We start from the raw sequence: 18748 nt of genomic DNA on the forward strand, positions 1-18748 counted from the left end.
CTGTACTCTGAAAAAACTAAATTCCATTTTTTATTTCCAAGTAATTCTCAACCTTTACAGTTAGTCACATAAGGGTTATAGGTGGTCAAAAGCATAACAAACATTTGTTTTTTGGTGTTCTTTACTTATGAAAAAAAGGAATATAGAAAACTTAACAGAAGATTTTTTTCTTCAATTTCTATATTTGCTAAAATTAAATTATGGTCCAGTGATATTTTTCAATCTAGATACATCTTGAATAATTATTAAACAAGCTGTTTCTTTGAATATATTTGAAGAAGAAAACAAATCCTTTGTCTTCACTATCAAAATTTTCCACCTGTTATGTTTTTAGCAATTATTGCACTTACCATTACCCCCAATAAAATGGTTTAGATTGGCACCTACAAAGGTCCTATTTTTGTTATTTCAAATTATGCCTTAAAGGTGAGATTATTGTTATCTGGTTAACTTAATTAGAGCATTCTCTAAATGTAGTGGGCTTCATTTCTCTATGAGAGTTACCTGGCTACATACTATGTCTTGAACTTTGGTCAACTCTCCTGAAACTGTGTGTCTGAGACCATCAGAAGGACCAGGCAAAAGTATGAATGGAGTATTATGAGGTTCTAGTTGGAAAGCAATTCAATCACGAATAAAATGGGCTCAGTATCATCAGGTTTTTTGATAAAGCACAACACATTCAATAAAATAGATTAGGAAAAACTGAACTTTGAGAGGAAAACATTAGATCATGATTTCATGATAGGATAGTTTAATGTCATTAGAATCAACTTGAATTGTAATAAAAACATTAATATTATATTTCAACAATGGTTAGTAAATCTAAAATTTCAAATCATTTAAATTTTTACAGAATTACTAGAATATTTTCCATGAAAAATAAAGCATGCCCATAATCTCAGCTTTTTCAACATGTAGAAATACTCAGATGTTTTTATTTTAATTTATTCTTTTTTCTGGATCTATGAATTCATTGTTAAAGGTAAATATCTTGTGAGGAAACTACCAATATAGGTCTGCAACTATTCGGTAACTTAGTCCAAGAGGTTAAGTGATTTGTTCAAGACCACATAATCATTATATATCAAGAGACAGGATTAAAACTTCTATCATTCTATCCTTCACGAAAGCTTTTAATTCACTATGCCACATACATTATTATTTTATAACAACAAAATTTATCTTAAATTGACAGCTACCACAAAACTAGAAAGTCTAAACTGGTTATTTAGTTTTGGTGGCAATGTTTTTGTTGTTGTTGTTTGTTTACTTTCAAGTCCTATGGTTAATCTAAAGGATTGAGGCTGCTTACAGACCAAGTACAGTAAGGTAGCTTGCCTAGCAATCAGGTTCACAAAATAAAACTATAACCTCTTTCCCATTCTCGGCTTGCATTTCTGGAAGCAAAAAGTCTGTAATGTAATGTGGCTGAAAGTTATTGCCATACTACCATTCCTATGCCATGCCCCTGTTTCATGTAAGAACTGGTGTGTACCACATGTCTAAAAGATACCTGTTGTCCTCGAAATATTAGGGAGAATTACAGATTTCTCACTTCTAGTTAGACTTTACAAAAAAACTGGTTGTGAGCTCCTGGTATTAGAAATTCCAGTTAACAATTTCTAAAAATGCTCCATTCTTGATATGATTCAATGTTTATCACATAGAAGGCATGCTTATGTTTTTTTTATTATTATTATTTTTCTTATGTATTCAGGAAATGAGTAAAAAAAAAGGTCTCTAGGTCTCCCTTTCACATGTGTTAAATGCCTGGCTAAGCTGTATTTGATCAAGAGATAAAAAAGATTTGGAGTCAACTTTTGCAAGTTTAAAGAAATGTTAGAAGCTAACCCCTTACCTTGGAATATTTTATCAAATGAGTGAGTTGTGATAAATCAGAAGACAAGAACTGAAGTTTTGACATGAGTATTTTTTAGCATTAGATAAAATAGCTTCTCTTAAGTTTTCTGAAGATCAAATGTGAGAAATTGTATATAAAATTCTTTGTAAATCAAATAATATCAGCTAAATGACATTATAATATTGGTATTAAGAAAGTACACACACACACACACACTAAATGACACTATAATATTAGTATAAAGTACACACACACACACACACATAAATACCATGCAACTTCGATTCATCTCTAAGAACATTGCTAAAAGTGATTTAATAGCCGTAGATGGAATGACATGTGATATTTGAATTTTAAAAGTACATTTTGACTAATGTATTTTTGACATTTGACATTAGTCAAATACTTGACAGATATTCAAACAGAATGGTGTATTGTTTGACAGTGGTACATTACATTTATTTTGTCCTCTAAAATAAGCTTTTCAGTATTAATGTTTGCTTGCTGAGACATATCCCACTAAATTAAAACTTCTGGTTTTGGAATAGTTATAATATGTGAAATGCTATATAAATGTGTAATCTGATTCTGTGATACTGAGTACGACTATCAAGATGTGATCCAACATGTATCATACGTATAATGCAGTTATTATGTTCTCTGGATTTAGACATAATTTTGCTTTGAAATTTGGTGTTGGGGATGGGATAGAGTGGGTGAGGGAGTGAAATCTTGATGTGCGAAGGATTTCAGAGGATCAAATAGCCCTTAGTTAATATAAAATAACAATCTTGCTTATAGTTATGTGAAAATGATGTCTAAATGGAGCACTTTAATGAAGTTCAGTGTTCTGGTCTCTTTCAATAGGGTGAAAAAGCTCAAGGAGACTCTGGTGGCTGTGCAGCAGCTGGACAAGAATATGAGCAGCCTTAGATCCTGGCTGGCACACATTGAATCAGAACTGGCTAAGCCTATTGTCTATGACTCCTGTGACTCTAAGGAGATACAAAAGAAACTTAATGAACAGCAGGTATAACTTTAAAAAAAATATATTAAAAGGAAAAAAGAAGAGTTTTGTTGGATTTTTGTTGTTGGTTGCTCTTTTTGTTTTGTAAATTCCAAAATGATCCACCTCCTGGACAGGGCAGATGGAAAGGTGATGATACAAAGAAAACCCAATAAAGTGAAAGCTTGGGCCAATAGTGCCTCCCTATCATTCCTTCCTCTGACCACATAGGGTATCATACCCTTACCTAAGATATTTTTTAAATCATGTTTTCCCTTTGGTTTGGACCTATGTAACTCTCCCAAGATATCTTTGAGTTTACTGGCTAGATTTCTTTCTTAAGGACATGTCTTACATCAAAACCAATCTGATTCTCATTGGCCTCAAAGACTCAATTGAAGCCATCTAAATTCCAAGAGAATTTAGCTAAGAAACAGAAGCAAAGGAGACACGTTTATCTAGTTCTTCATGTTATAGATATGCTAATTTTTTTCATTTTATTATAGCTTTTTATTGGCAAAATATATGCATAGATAATTTTTCAACATTGACCCTTGTAAAAATTTCTGTTCCAACTTTTCTCTTCCTTCCCTCCATCTCCTTCCCTAGATGGTAGGTAGTCCCATACATATTAAATATGTGAAAGTATATGTTAAATGCAATATATGTATACATATTTATACAGTGGTCTTGCTGCACAAGAAAAATCAGATTTAGAAAGAAGGTAAAAATAACCTGAGAAGAAAAAACAAAAATGCAAGCAAACAATAACAGAAAGAGTATAAATGCTACATTGTAGTCTACACTCATTTCCCAGTGTTCTTTCACTGGGTATAGCTGGTTCTGTTCATTACTGATCAATTGGAACTGATTTGGATCCTCTCATTGTTGAAGATAGCCACTTCCATCCGAATTGATCCTCATATAGTATTGTTGTTGAAGTATATGATGATCTCCTGGTTCTGCTCATTTCACTTAGCATCAGTTCATGTAAGTCTCTCCAAGCTTTTCTGTATTCATCCTGCTGGTCATTTCTTATAGAACAATAATATTCCATAACATTCATATACCACAATGTATTCAGCCATTCTCCAATTGATGGGCATCCATTCAATTTCCAGTTTCTAGCCACTATGAAAAGGGCTGCCACAAACATTTTTGCAAATACAGGTCCCTTTCCCTTCTTTAAGATCTCTTTGGGATATAGGCCTCGTAGTAATACTGCTGGATCAAAGGGTATGCACAGTTTGATAACTTTTTGAGTATCATTCCAAATTGCTCTTCAGAATGGTTGGATCTGTTCACAGCTCCACCAGCAATGCATCAGTGTCCCAGTTTTCCCACATCCCCTCCAACATTCATCATTATCTTTTCCTGTCATCTTAGCCAATTTGAGAGATGTGTAGTGGTATCTCAGAGTTGTCTTAATTTACATTTCTCTGATCAATAATGATTTGGAACACCTTTTTTTTAAATAGCTTTTATTTACAAGTTACATACATGGGTAATTTTACAGCATTGACAATTGCCAAACCTTTTGTTCCAATTTTTCCCCTCCTTCCCCCCACCCCCTCCCCTAGATGTCAGGATGACCAATACATGTTAAATATGTTAAAGTATAAATTAAATACAAAATAAGTATACATGTCCAAACCGTTATTTTGCTATACAAAAAGAATTGGACTCTGAAATAGTGTACAATTAGCCTGTGAAGGAAATCAAAAATGCAGGTCGGCAAAAATATAGGGATTGGGAATTCTATGTAATGGTTCTTAGTCAACTCCCAGAGAGTTCTTTTGCTGGGTGTAGCTGGTTCAGTTCATTACTGCTCCATTGGAACTGATTTGGTTCATCTCATTGCTGAGGATGGCCAGATCCATCAGAACTGATCATCATATAGTATTGTTGTTGAAGTATATAATTATCTCCTGGTCCTGCTCATTTCACTCAGCATCAGTTCATCTAAGTCTCTCCAGGCCTTTCTGAAATCATCCTGTTGGTCATTTCTTACCGAACATTAATATTCCATAATATTCATATACTACAATTTATTCAACCATTCTCCAATTGATGGACATCTCCTCAGTTTCCAGTTTCTGGCCACTACAAAGAGGGCCACAAACATTCTTGCACATACAGGTCCCTTTCCCTTCTTTAAGGTCTCTTTGGGATATAAGCCCAGTAGTAACACTGTTGGATCAAAAGGTACGCACAGTTTGATAACTTTTTGAGCATAGTGGAACACCTTTTCATATGAGTAGAAATAGTTTCAATTTCATCATCTGAAAATTGTTTATTCGTATCTATTGACCATTTTAGATGTGCTAATTTTATGGCCCAGAGGTAGAACCAAGGAATGGTCTCTGGAATTTGGCTATCACTGACCAACAGATTATCCATCTGACAGTGAGCAATGAATTGAGGAGTGGTCTATTCATTGTTATCTTAGGAGTTTGATTTGTGAGACTATCCTGAGGGCAGAAGACTTTAGAATCAGATAGATTGTTAAAAAAAACAGTAGTTGGGATAGTTGTTAGAACAACCTGAGAAGGTTGGGTGTGGGGGCCTTGGTCACAGACTCCAAAGCCAGAGGACTTTAGAATCACTCACAAATTGTTAGAATAGAAGCCCCCTAAAGTCAAGGGACCTTATTTCTGACTCCCCTAAAAGCAATATCATATCACTAATACTCATTCATCTTTGTATCTAATATTTAGACATAAGTTTCATATGATAAGCTCTAGACCTTCACCAGAAATCTCATATCTACCATGCTTACCATCCAAATTAATCAATCATCATGTATTTATCAACTGCCTAGTGCTAAATTTTGGGAACACAAAGTCAGACAAAAAACAAATCTCTCTCTCTCTCTCTCTCTCTCTCTCTCTCTCAAGAAGCTCATATTCTGATGGAAGAATATTCATCCAAGAATACTATTCCCAATTGATTCAGCCCATTGGATTAGCTAATCAAGGCCAGGAAATATTGCATTTAGAAATTAGTTTGTATACATTAAAAAATGCCTGAAGGTACTATATAATTCTATTTATTGAATTTTTAGTAAATATTTACAGAATAGACATTTGAATTGAGAAAGAAAAGAGAGGAAAAAAACAGATTATAGAAGGCTTTGTATTTCAAGCAGAAATATTTACATTTAATTCTAGTTTCAGTAGGTAGTCACTGAAGATTTTTGTGTAGCATAATAATGTGGTCAGATTTGTAATTTAAAATTATAGGTCCCACAACTATGTGGAGTGTTTATTGGAAAAGAAAGAGACCCAGAAACAGAGAGGTCAATAATTTGACCTGACAAACAGGTCAAATCCCCAGAGTATATCTACTTATACCTCATCTTATAGTTATTGATAGACCCTGAGGGTTTGGGGATATCTTTCCAGTAAGATGACTCATTAGCTCCAATCCTATAGTGTTTTCCCTAACACTGATCAACCTGGGAATGTTTAAGGTAGAGAATAAAAGACTGAAGGGGGACATACTATAGCTCTTTCAAGTAAATATGTTGTCAAGGAAATGCTAAAGTTAGTCATATTTTGTCAAAGACAAATCATAAATATTTAAAATGATTTAATAAACAATTCCATGCTTACAGAAAACTAATTGATATATTGTATGCTCAGAATTTTAATTAGATTTTTCTTATTTCTTTAATATTAGTGTGCTTACATAGTTATTCCACTATTATTGAAGATAATTTTTTCCAATTAAGCAAATTTAAATATTTTATTAATGCAAAGTTTTATGCCATGTACACAGGCATTTAACAATTATTTGTTGATTTGATGTTAATTTTTTTCTTTTTAATTTCATATGGACTTTTAATAATATTGGGAAATTTAATTGGGCCTATCCAAAGTCTAGTTCTTTTTTTCTGACCAACACTAAAGAAAAAGAATGATCTAAAAGAGAAATATTAGAAAATTAGTTACCCAAGTACTTTTTTCCAATGTAAACATAGATTTTTTTAGGTGTTTAGATGCTTTAAAATATTTTTTAAAAGTAAAAGAATCAATCTGAAATGTTTACTAATGAATAGGAACATGTTTCTATGAAATACTATCTCTGTGACTAAAAACCATTACATTGAATTCCCAATTCCTATATTTTTGCCCACCTGCATTTTTGATTTCCTTCACAAGCTAATTGTACAATATTTCAGAGTCTGATTCTTTTTGTACAGCAAAATAACGGTTTGGTCATATATACTTATTGTGTATCTAATTTATATATTAATATATTTAACATCTACTGGTCATCCTGCCATCTCGGGGAGGGGGTGGGGGGTAAGAAGTGAAAAATTGGAACAAGAGGTTTGGCAATTGTTAATGCTGTAAAGTTACCCATACATATAACCTGTAAATAAAAGGCTATTAAATAAAAAATTAAAAAAGAAAAAAAGAAATACTATCTCTGTTATAATTTCCCCATCTGTTCTTTAGAAATAAATGTTGCCTTTTTTGGATTTAAATTAGAATGGCACTATATAATGATCAATTATTCTTATAGTGTTAATTTAGTGTTAGTTGATGCATTATATCATTACGTTAGCAGTAAGATCATCGATGTTGTTATAACATTTTTATAATATTTAGAGTGTTAAAGATCAAAAGGATTTTGCGAAAGTTGTGATCTGGCCTTGGCCTAGACTGAGGCTGGGGCTCATTACATAAAGGACCACGTGAAGACTGATCCCATAATTTTTGTGTTTGTACATACAAATATTCTAAAGAATAATTTGTTAATTCCTTGACTTTTATTTAAACAAGATAAATTATTCACATATAAATTAATAACAATAATAGCTAATCTTTATATGGTGCTTTAAAATTTGCAAAGCACTTTATATTTATCTGACTTAATCTTCACAACTTTGTGAGAGAAGTACATTATTTCCATTTTTTAGAGAAAAAAAAAACCTGAGAAGTGGTTAAATGACTTACCCAGTGTTAATATCACTAGTAAGTGTCTAAGGCAAGATTCCGATTCAGGTCTTCCTGACTCCATGTTCAGTTCTGTATACACTATACCAACTAGCTACTTTATAGAATTTAGAACTGGAAAGAGCTTTAATCCATCTATATATCCAGTATTTCATCCATCTATCAATCAATTGATCAATCAATTTATGTTAGTGAGGAAACAAAGGCCCAAGAAGGTTGAATTGCCCATGAACTGGAGCTGCTCAGTATGGTCACACATTAGACTTTTTAAACTAAGAGTATTATTACTTGGATTGAGTTGAACCATTCAGTGCTCACTAGTTTCACTCTACCCCTTTGGAAAAGGCAGTTGGAATTCAGAAGATTGCAACAGGATTGTTACAGTAGGGTAACTATGTGATCAGATCAGTTTCATGTTCATAAAAGTTCTACCTGGAATATTACAACATTGGAATAAAGTGAAATTAACAAGAATTTAACAAATTAACAATAAGGCCAAAGAACCTTAACTAATTGAGCAACTTAATAAGATCAAATTTTGCAGATGAGATCACAACTGTCTCATTCATCTGAATTATATAGAGGATTATATGTTATGGTGGGCAAATCATGTTAATAGATCATGCTTTCTTACTCTCCCAACCCATTGATATTCCAAACTATTACATTAAGGTATGATGGAAAAAGTTTGTCATATAAATATGTAATTTCTTTTCTTTCTCCCTATAGACACATCATTGAAATTTCTGTAATACATTGATTGATGAGAAATAATGTATTTGGAAGAATTGATAAAAATGCCTTAGGTGAATCTATTTCTTCATCTCTCAAATGAGAACATTTGTAATATTAAAAACCTACACTTAACTTAGCTTTTTAAAAGGTTTTCAAAGACCTTTCCTCAAAATAGTATTATGAAATAGGTAGTTACACATATGTCTACCCCCATTTTACAGTTGAGGAAACAGGTTTACAAAATTAAATGATGTATCTTTGGACAAGCAGCTCATTAATTTCAGAGATCTGATTTAAACTTATATCGATCTTCTGACCCCAAAGATGCATGCCAAGTTTAGTTATCTTTTTACCATGCATACATCATTGAATTTTAGTGGGAAAGTATTTAAACCACTATAATTCATAAGTCTCTTATCACCTACAATTGTTTGTGTGTGTGTGTGTGTGTGTGTGTGTGTGTATGTGTATTGTTTTAAGAAGGGTCCTAGTTTCCACCTGATTGAAGATAGCTTCACAATACAAAATGGTTAAAACCTCCTTCTACCTATCTGTCCATTTATCCATCTATCCATCTACTCATCCATCCATCCATCCATCCATTCATCCTTCTATCCTTCCTCCCTCCTTCCCTTCCTTCCTTCCTTCTTTCCTCCCTCTCTCCCTCCTTCCCTTCTTTCCAACCTTCCTCCTTCCTTCTTTCCCTCCTTCCTTTCCTTCCTTCCTTCTTTCCTTCCTTCCTTTCTTTCTTCTTTTTTTTCTCTTTCTTTCTTTCTCTCTCTTTCTCTTCCTTTCTTTCTTTCTCTCATTTTCTCTCATTCTCTCTTTCTCTCTCTTTTTTTTCTATCTCTATATGTAGATATTACACTGTATTGTGTTGATTTGTACATTTATGTTTGCTGTGTACCACTATTTGTCTCTCATCTAAGTTACCTTTGAGTGAATTAATGAAAAAAGCATCTAGGAAGCATATGCTATTTGTCAAGCATTTGTGCCAAGTGTTGGGCCTAGAAATAAGAAAGAAAAATCTTTGTTCTTAAAGAGTTTGTAATTTAATTGCAGGAGATAGTACACACAAGTGGATTCAGCTTCAGAATATCTATTTTATTTGAGAGTAATCTATTCTACCAATATCTCAAAATTATTTAAGTCTTTAAAAATCATATATGTGAATATTTTTTGTTGTGTCATTTCAGTCATGTCCAACTTTCCATGACCCCATTTTGGATTTTCTTGGCAGAGATACTGGGGTAGTTTGTCATTTCTTTTTCCAGTTCATTTTGCAGATGAGGAAGCTGAGGCAAAAAGGGTTTAGTGACTTGCCCAGAGTGATACAACTTGTGTCTGACACTATATTTGAATTCAGGAAAATTACATATGTAGTAGAAATGACCGTACTCAGAAATTCTTCTTTCAAATATATGCAGATCTCCAAAATGTAGAGTATCTTCTTTACCATATCACATTGTAGGTGCTGGAAATGATGTAGTTTACCCTATATATGTACATATAGATCATTCTTAAAGTTTGAATTTGTTTAGGGAAAGATGTCCCTAGTTTATACTTGCCTTACAACTTATCTATATCTATTGAGTTCTAAAAATAGATTTTAGTGTCTTTAATATTATCAACCACATTTAGGATCTTAAATATTATCAACCACATTCCCAGTTTAAAAATTACTTTCCTCCAATAATCCAATAAAATGCCATAAATTGTATTTTTTTCCTCCCTCTATTTCTCTCTAGCTTTCAAAATGCTGGCTCTTAACCCTTGGTTCTTAATGACTGGATGCACATAAAATTTTCAAATGATAAAACTCAGTCAGATAAATCTACAGATAGTTGTTGAATGTTCATTATGTTAAAAAGCACCAAGTTTTGTCAGGTGCCGCATTTACATGCATGTCCTTTGATTTTTGACTGAAGCATGATATGTTCACTTCTAGGAACTTCAAAGAGACATAGAGAAACATAGCACTGGTGTTGCATCAGTACTGAATTTGTGTGAGGTACTTCTCCATGACTGTGATGCATGTGCTACTGAATCAGAATGTGACTCCATTCAGCAGGCGACACGCAACCTAGACAGAAGATGGAGAAATATCTGTGCAATGTCTATGGAAAGGAGACTCAAGTAAGCAGGCTGTTTAATTGTTTTAAAAAAGAGAGAGAGAAAGAGAGAGATAACCCAACCCACTCATATATAATACTTTGTGTAAAAATATGTCACTATTCCATAATGCTTGCAATACTAGAAAATATTCTTGATTCCTCAATTTTACCCTAGCCTAAAGTGGGGCTAGTAATAATATAAGCATGTAAAAAAGGAATAGAACTTTAACAAGCCATGTTATAGCTTCCTTATCTAGATAATTTAAATTCAGAAAAAATGTGATTTTGCCAAAAGGATTTTGCTAAAAAGTAACATTCAATTATTAACAATGAAAATGTAACAAATCAAAGATAACTTATCTGCCAACTATTGAAAATACTGAAAAATATCAGAGTGGTGAGAAAAGAGTGGAGTGACTTTAAACACAACTTCCAATGCTCTCTGGTCAGCTCTGCTATGAAAACTGATTGTCTGGTTGCAAAAACATCCATTTTGTGAGGGAGGGGGATTAATCTTATCTTGGACTGCAATTCCCAAACCTTATTTTTATTTCATTAGAACATTGGCATATGTATAGATTGTAAAATATGGTGTGGCATTTATATATCTTTTATACAGACTCAATGGAGCTCATATTTCTTGCTTACAGTATTGTGTTCTACAAATTCTAAATCCGGGCTTCAGGACATAGGAAAAAAAAAAAAAAACACAGCTGTTTTATTTTAGATCAAGCAGTTGTCTATTTTCACCCTGGTCAAATTTGGGTTAAGACACAGTTATTGTTTGGCACAACTGTTACTTGTTTGGTCCCTCTCAATCCTGTGGTTATCATCCTACTCTCAAGCAGAACTCTTCTCTGTAAACAGTCTTGAACAATTAAACGCTGGTATTTTTTTTTTTTTTTTTGGCCACAGAATTGAAGAGACTTGGCGATTGTGGCAGAAATTTCTGGATGATTATTCTCGCTTTGAAGACTGGTTAAAGCTTTCTGAGAAGACTGCTGCCTTCCCCAGTTCTTCTGGGGTTCTGTATACAGTTGCTAAGGAAGAGCTCAAGAAATTTGAGGTGACTTACAAAGCTTGAAATTCAATATCTACTTATCCGATTACAGCAGCCAACTGCTTGTTTCTCAGTTCCAGGGAAACTGTTCACTAAATGCACTTTCAGATCACACAGCTGAGTTCATCATTGAGCAGCCATTATCTATTCTATTTTACAATTTTGTGTGTGGAATAAAAACATTTTTTAAATTAAGAATCAAAGAAACTGGTAAATTAGTTCAATTGTCTAATCATCAGTCATCCTAACTGTGATGTTTCACTTACATAGTTGATTAAGGGAGAGATTTTAAAGGCAATAGAAAGCAAGAGTATTCCATGTTCTATTTGAAAATATCAACTCACCATTTTTCTTTTCTTAAAAAAAACTTTTCAGTGCAAAAAAGATAGATATTATAAATAAAACCCTTTTGTTCATTTTTTGCTATTAAATTTTTTTAAAAAGTTTTTAAAGGTAAAATTCTTTTGTTTTTTTTTTTTTAATTCTTATTTCAAACCAAACATATTAATCATGATCAGCTTATTATAATAAAAGTTAGGTTGTATTTGGCATTTGTTCAGTTAAAGTTGGTGTGAAAAGTTAAGCTGAAAAAAAAAGAAATGATATCATAATAATTCATTAAGAATGGAATCATTCAATAATTTGTTCCAGGTTTGTTGCCAGTTACACAAAATCTCTGTCCATTCCATCAGTTGCTATTTAATGAAACATTAGTTTTCAAACCCCTCAGCTGTTTCCCATTTTCACAGCTGAACATTATTTCAATTGGTTGTGACTCCTCTGTCTTTATTTGATACTAATGGACATGTTACTAAGGAAAATTAGTAATTTAACTTTTTTTTAAAGCTTGAACCCTTAAATAATAGTTTAAAGCATTTATCTTACTCAAATCAGTTGTAATTGAAGTTTTTGCCTCCATCTGCTCAAGATACTAAAAAATAGTACCAGAAACCTCAATTCTGTTATTTGGTCTTCTCTGAATATTTATTGTTTACTCTAGGAAGACATAAAGAATGCAATTATTTCCTTTGAGGAGCATAAAATATAATAGAGAAAAGGTAATACATATACATGGGAAGTCAGAAGAACATATAGAAAGAAGGCATTCTGGGAATGTGAAATATAAGTTCTATAGAAATCCTTGAGTAAATGCAATAATTTCTATTTGTACCATTAGATCACAGAAAATTTGCTTTTCTATAAATGCAAATTTCTCTTAGAACTAAAAGCTTTGAAAATGATACGAAAATCTTAAGAGACTTTGTGCCATTTCATGTGAACCCTGAGAGTATTTTGATATCTTACTGTATAAAGTTATACTTCAGCCACTTTACGTTAAGGGTAAAACCTTTTATAGTTGTCTTATCCTAGTATGACAATCATTTTAGATATATATATATTTTTAATCTTTCTTGCTCCTTTTATGACAGCATGCTACTCTGTGCTTCACTTAAATAGTTTAATTAATATGTTTGAGCCCTGGAGGTTTTCTTAAGCAAAAGAAACAATTACAATATTGAATAAACCAAAAAAAGGAAAGAAAGAAAGAAAATTGTGTTTATGGAAAATGTGTAATATTTGTTAAGGGAAGTCAAGTGTGTGTGGGAAGGTCCTATGAAATGTGAGGGGTTGCCAAACCATAATACAGCCTCACTGCTCTCTTGAATAAATAAACGTCTTTCTATATTCAAGTACAGCAAATACTATGCCCTCCTCTGCACTCTTTAGCAAGGGAGAAATATGAATCAATATACAATGTAGAATCAAGTAGAGTGATTACACATGAAAGACTAGTAGGAGTCTCAGAAAGAGTACATAGAAATTTGGCAGAAGCCTCAATGGTGAAATACATTAATGATGGCCATGAGGTTCAAAATGTACACACTAATTAACATTGAATTGTTTTCCTGTTGCCTCATCAAGAAGGAACAGAAATTATATGCTTTGGTTTCATGATAAAATGTCATAACCTGATTATCAAATTAAGACTATAGACACATTTTAAATGATAGATGGGATGATTGGCCCTATATATTATGCAATATGAATAAAGATTCTTTATACATAAAGTAGAATATAAAGTGATTGCAATTAAGTGTCTGGTTTAAAAAAAAATGATTGGCATATTTAAAATAATTGTAAATCTAAAAGAAGGTTTTTATATTTACTAAATTTACCTGAAAATATCATTTTTTAAATTTACATCATAATTTAAAATTAATTCATATATTTATTGATATATGTATGGAAATTTATTTTAAAACTATGGTTTTCCTAAATGCCCATTTAACTTTTATTTTATGGCTAAAAGTATTCCAGAACCGAGGTAATTTCTGAATCACATTTTGATTTTTAGCAATTTGTTGAACAAATGGGTAGTTTTTTAATTCTCTTTTTTGCTTGATTTTTTTCTACTCACCAAAATGCCAGGCCTTTTAAAATCATATAGCAGAGATTTAAATGTGTGTAATTATTGGGGTCAAGGGTATTTTACTTTTTATTCTATTTTTCTTATATGTTTGTTTCATGGTATGAACATGGTATGAACAGAAATGAATTTCTGTTTCTATTTTATGGATAATCTTTAGAAGGAAACAACTTTATAATATCTTTGTTATATTTACTAATGGTATTTGAATTGCCATACTGTTCAAAGAAAATCCAACATTATCTTTTTATTTATTGAATCATTCTTCCTTTTCCCTAATATAATTTGATTTCTACCTCTTCTTCCTTCAAGTCCTAATAAGACATAAATTCTTGAAATTGGATATATCTATCATTTTTGATAACTTTCCTAAATTATGTCTGTGAAAGTAACATATATATGAAAAGATATTCAATTAGGCAATGCATTCATACTTTGTTCAGAACTCAAAGGATCTATGATTTCATCAATGTGGATAATATTCCTATTGTTGTGCAATCATGTCCAAATCTCCATGATCCCATTTGGAGTTTTCTTGGCAGAGATGCTGGAGAAGTTTGCCATTTTCTTCTCCAGCTCATTATATAGATGAGGAACTGAGGCAAGTAAGTCTGAGGTCACACAGCTAGTAAGTATCTGAGGCGACTTGAACTTAGGAAGCTGAATCTTCCTGACTCCAGTCCTGGCACTTTACCCATTGTCTCACTTAGCTGCTATGGCAGGAACAGGGGGTGAGGGCCACTATTTTAATAGGTCCCCCCAGACTTACCAGTTGATCTCTCAGGCAGTAGGTATAGATTCCATTACTCTACCCAAATTTAGTCTTTCTAGCACCTACCCTATTTTGCCTTTTGTTAGAATAGCCTTTAAGAAGCCATAATCACCTTTAGCAGAGAAGCATTTTAATTAGTTATTGGATACATTAATAGTTTATAAGTTAAACATTTTCATTAGAATGTATACTTTGTTCTGTAAACAGAAATTTAAACGGTTAAACTTAATTTGCTCCCATACTTGTGACAACAAGAGGAAAACCAACAGACTTTTATAGAGAAATTTTTACACAACATTTTGCTGCTGTTTCTCTCTCTTTTTTGTGATGTTAGGCTTTTCAGCGACAAGTACATGAAAGTCTTACCCAACTGGAACTCATCAACAAACAGTATAGACGCTTGGCTCGAGAAAATCGTACTGACTCTGCTTGTAGCTTGAAACAGATGGTCCATGAAGGCAATCAAAGATGGGACAATTTACAAAAGCGTGTCACTTCCATTTTGCGCAGACTCAAGGTATTTCTTGCATTTTTTTCTTAACTTGGAGATGGTGTGGACAAGGTTAGATAATTTGACCCACCAGAAAGAAGCTTGTTATGTATCTCTTTGATTTTACAATATTAGAGGGAATTGAAATGAGTTAAGGGAAAGAAGAAAAAAGTAGCAAAATTTCTGCTTATTAGTCTAGAATAAGGACTTCTGCCTTTGGTCTTTAAATTTTTTTTTAATATTTTGATTACAATATTTTAATAAAATTAGTTTCCTTTGTGATTGTATATATTTTATTAATTTTAAACATTATTTTATTTAATATGTTTCACCAGACTGCCAAACATTCCTTGATACCCCCCCAAAAAGGTTGAGTTCCTGATCTAGAGATTTTCCTTAGGAAGAGAAACATTTTCCACACATCAATCTTATTTTCCTTTTCCTCACAGCATTTTATTGGCCAGCGTGAAGAGTTTGAGACAGCTCGTGATAGCATTCTAGTCTGGCTAACAGAGATGGATCTGCAGCTCACAAACATTGAACATTTTTCGGAATGTGATGTTCAAGCCAAAATAAAACAACTTAGGGTAAGAAACTGTATATGGCTCAGCTCTTCCATGGGAGAGGGATAAAGAGAGAATTCGCGGAAGCTTAATTTTGGGTCCTCTATAGGACAGAATGAAGAAGACTGGAAACAGATCTTGGTTTCAGGACTAACAACAATATGCTAGATATTATTTTAAAATGGAATTTACTGAATCATTGTACAACTTGTATAACAGTTCTTTTAACCTTTCTGCAATGTTTCATTGGGATTTCATTCACAGTTTGTCTCCTTGTCTAAATTGCTAAAGTTTTTTTTTTTTTCCTGATAATTTCAAATATTGGCATTATAAAAATATGCTTCTACTCAAGGTTAAACCTTTTAATTCTTCATTACCATTTATGACAAAATAAGAGGAAATTTGCCAACTTTGAAAGATGAAAAGTCTCAATAAGGTAAAAGAAATAATTTCCCCTCTGAGGCAATTGGGGTTAAGTGACTTGCCCAGGGTCACACAACTAGGAAGTGGTAAGTATCAGATCAAATTTGAACTCAGGTCTTTTTGACTTCAGGGCTAGTGCTCTATCTACTGCGGCACCTAGCTGCCCCAAAGAAGAATTTTTTAGAAGAGTTGATATGCACTTATATGATTTCCCAAGGGAGTTTATATAATCTTATTCCCAAAGTATTTATAATTGCCTCCATGCCCAGTACTCTAAAATAGAGTTAGTAAAATCTACACAATGATAATGTGATAGATTATATATTACCTCAATGATACTATTTTCCTATGATCATAGATACTTGTGACAATTCACACTAAAATTTTTGTATTAACACAAAACATCCAAAAACATTTTTTGTTTTTTTTCTGGCATTGGTTATCATCTAGCTGATTTATATATCATCTATACGGGTTGAGTGGTTGATTTAACACCTTAAGGCTTCAGTTTCCTCACTATATGATCAGGGGCTCAGAGCAAATGATTGATAAGTCCATTTCTGTCTCTGAATCTATTCCCCTCTCATACAAAAGTGTATGAAATAGCTATGATTAATCTTTTGTTGTTGTTTTCTCATTCATTTAGAGAAGAGTTTTTCTTAGTGAAAACTGGTAGTTTCAATTCCTGGCATATGAATCTGGCTTTATGTTTTCATTGTCTATTCTAGGAAGTCTCTGACAGTCTCCAATTATTTCTGTGCAGAGTAAATACAATAGATTAATGGCCTAATTCTTTATATGCACTAAAATATGTAAACAGTTTCTAATGATTTCATATGAATTTATATAATGAAATTTACATGCAGTTTTGGTGCAATTTAGGCATTCCAGCAGGAAATTTCACTAAATCACCATAAAATTGAGCAGATAATTGCCCAAGGTGAACAACTGATTGAAAAGAGTGAACCACTGGATGCAGCTGTCATTGAAGAAGAACTGGATGAACTTCGGCGTTACTGTCAGGAGGTCTTTGGTCGTGTGGAGCGATACCATAAGAAACTGATTCGCCTTCCTGTATGTAGCATTCAAAATGCTTATTCATAACACTCAGAATTTAGTTAAGTGGATTCAGCTCTTGTCAGAGAGAAATATGGAAACTTATCAAAGGATCAAAATAGGATGAAAATTGGCAGAAACAAAAAGTGGAAAAGTATTTATAACAAAGTGTAGGTGTATTTTTTTCTTTCTAAAAACTGATTATTTTCATGTCTAAAGATCTGGAAGCTGCTGAAACTATATTTATGTGTGGTAAGAGAAGAGTGGACAGTGCATGTGTGCCTATAAGTATTAGAGATGAGCACAGCTTTTGCTAGTATATCTGTTCATTTTTTACAGTCCTGTGTTCTACATGAATTCAATTGTATTCTCATTGTATGAAGTTTATACTTTCTCATTATATGAAGTTTATATTTTCAAGATTAAGCTAGAAACATGGAATGGGATGATGAAAATTGGAAGCTAGGCAGAAGAGAAATAAGAAAGAGGGAATAGTCTAAAAACAAAATGTAACATGGCTCATGTCACTTTTACTTTTAGCTGACAGATGATGAGCATGACTTATCTGACAGAGAGCTGGACCTGGATGAATCTGCAGATCTTTCTGACATCCACTGGCATGATAAGTCTGCCGACAGCATACTATCCCCACATCCATTCTCCAACCTCTCACTTTCACTTCCCCAGCCTCTCCGAAGTGAGAGGTCAGGACGAGATACTCCTGCAAGTGTGGACTCCATCCCTCTAGAGTGGGATCATGACTACGACCTTAGTCGTGACCTAGAATCAGCAGTTTCAAGAACCCTGACTTCTGAAGATGAAGAGGGTCAAGAAGACAAAGATTTCTATCTCCGGGGAGCTATTGGTCTAGCAGGTTAAAGCATTTATTTTATTCCTTTAAAAGAAGTAGAAATTTAAATTTCAGCAAAGATATATAAGTGGTCCTGATTTTAGAATCTTACCTCTATTTTCTTCCCTCTAAAATCAGTGAGGTTTGTACATGAAGCAAAATCAATCCTGTATTTGATTAGCGGTTACTAATGAGGAATGGTCATTAGCCTTTATAAATGTTACGTTTACTCTTAGGAGATATTCCTGTGACTCTCTTCTTTTTCTTTGATAGTTAATAATTGATATCCCAGATGTCTAAGTATTGTGAAAGGAAATATTGTTGCTCTGATTTACAGCTCTTCCGTACAGCAGTCATTCTCAAATTGCATTTCTTTCTTTGTATTTCAAATTAGATAAATGATAACTTGCTTTTTTCTTCCTC

At 32.9% G+C, this 18748-nt stretch overlaps 1 protein-coding gene across 23 annotated transcripts in view; it reads left to right on the forward strand.

The window, feature by feature from the left end:
• SYNE1 (spectrin repeat containing nuclear envelope protein 1) overlaps nt 1-18748 on the forward strand; it is a 567155-nt gene that overhangs the window by 519903 nt on the left and 28504 nt on the right. For 22 of the 23 annotated variants that reach the window (XM_031937596.1, XM_031937595.1, XM_031937611.1 and 19 more), the window contains 7 exons: nt 2732-2894; nt 10518-10705; nt 11599-11749; nt 15278-15460; nt 15883-16020; nt 17302-17493; nt 18016-18349. In XM_031937596.1, coding sequence (XP_031793456.1) covers nt 2732-2894; nt 10518-10705; nt 11599-11749; nt 15278-15460; nt 15883-16020; nt 17302-17493; nt 18016-18349 — 1349 coding nt within the window. Of the gene's footprint in view, nt 1-2729; nt 2895-10517; nt 10706-11598; nt 11750-15277; nt 15461-15882; nt 16021-17301; nt 17494-18015; nt 18350-18748 lie in introns of all 23 variants that reach the window. The other variant, XM_031937616.1, reaches the window with a different exon arrangement.

This window comes from Sarcophilus harrisii, chromosome 4 (assembly GCF_902635505.1).
Source record: "Sarcophilus harrisii chromosome 4, mSarHar1.11, whole genome shotgun sequence".
In the NCBI taxonomy this organism is placed as follows: Eukaryota; Metazoa; Chordata; class Mammalia; order Dasyuromorphia; family Dasyuridae; genus Sarcophilus; species Sarcophilus harrisii.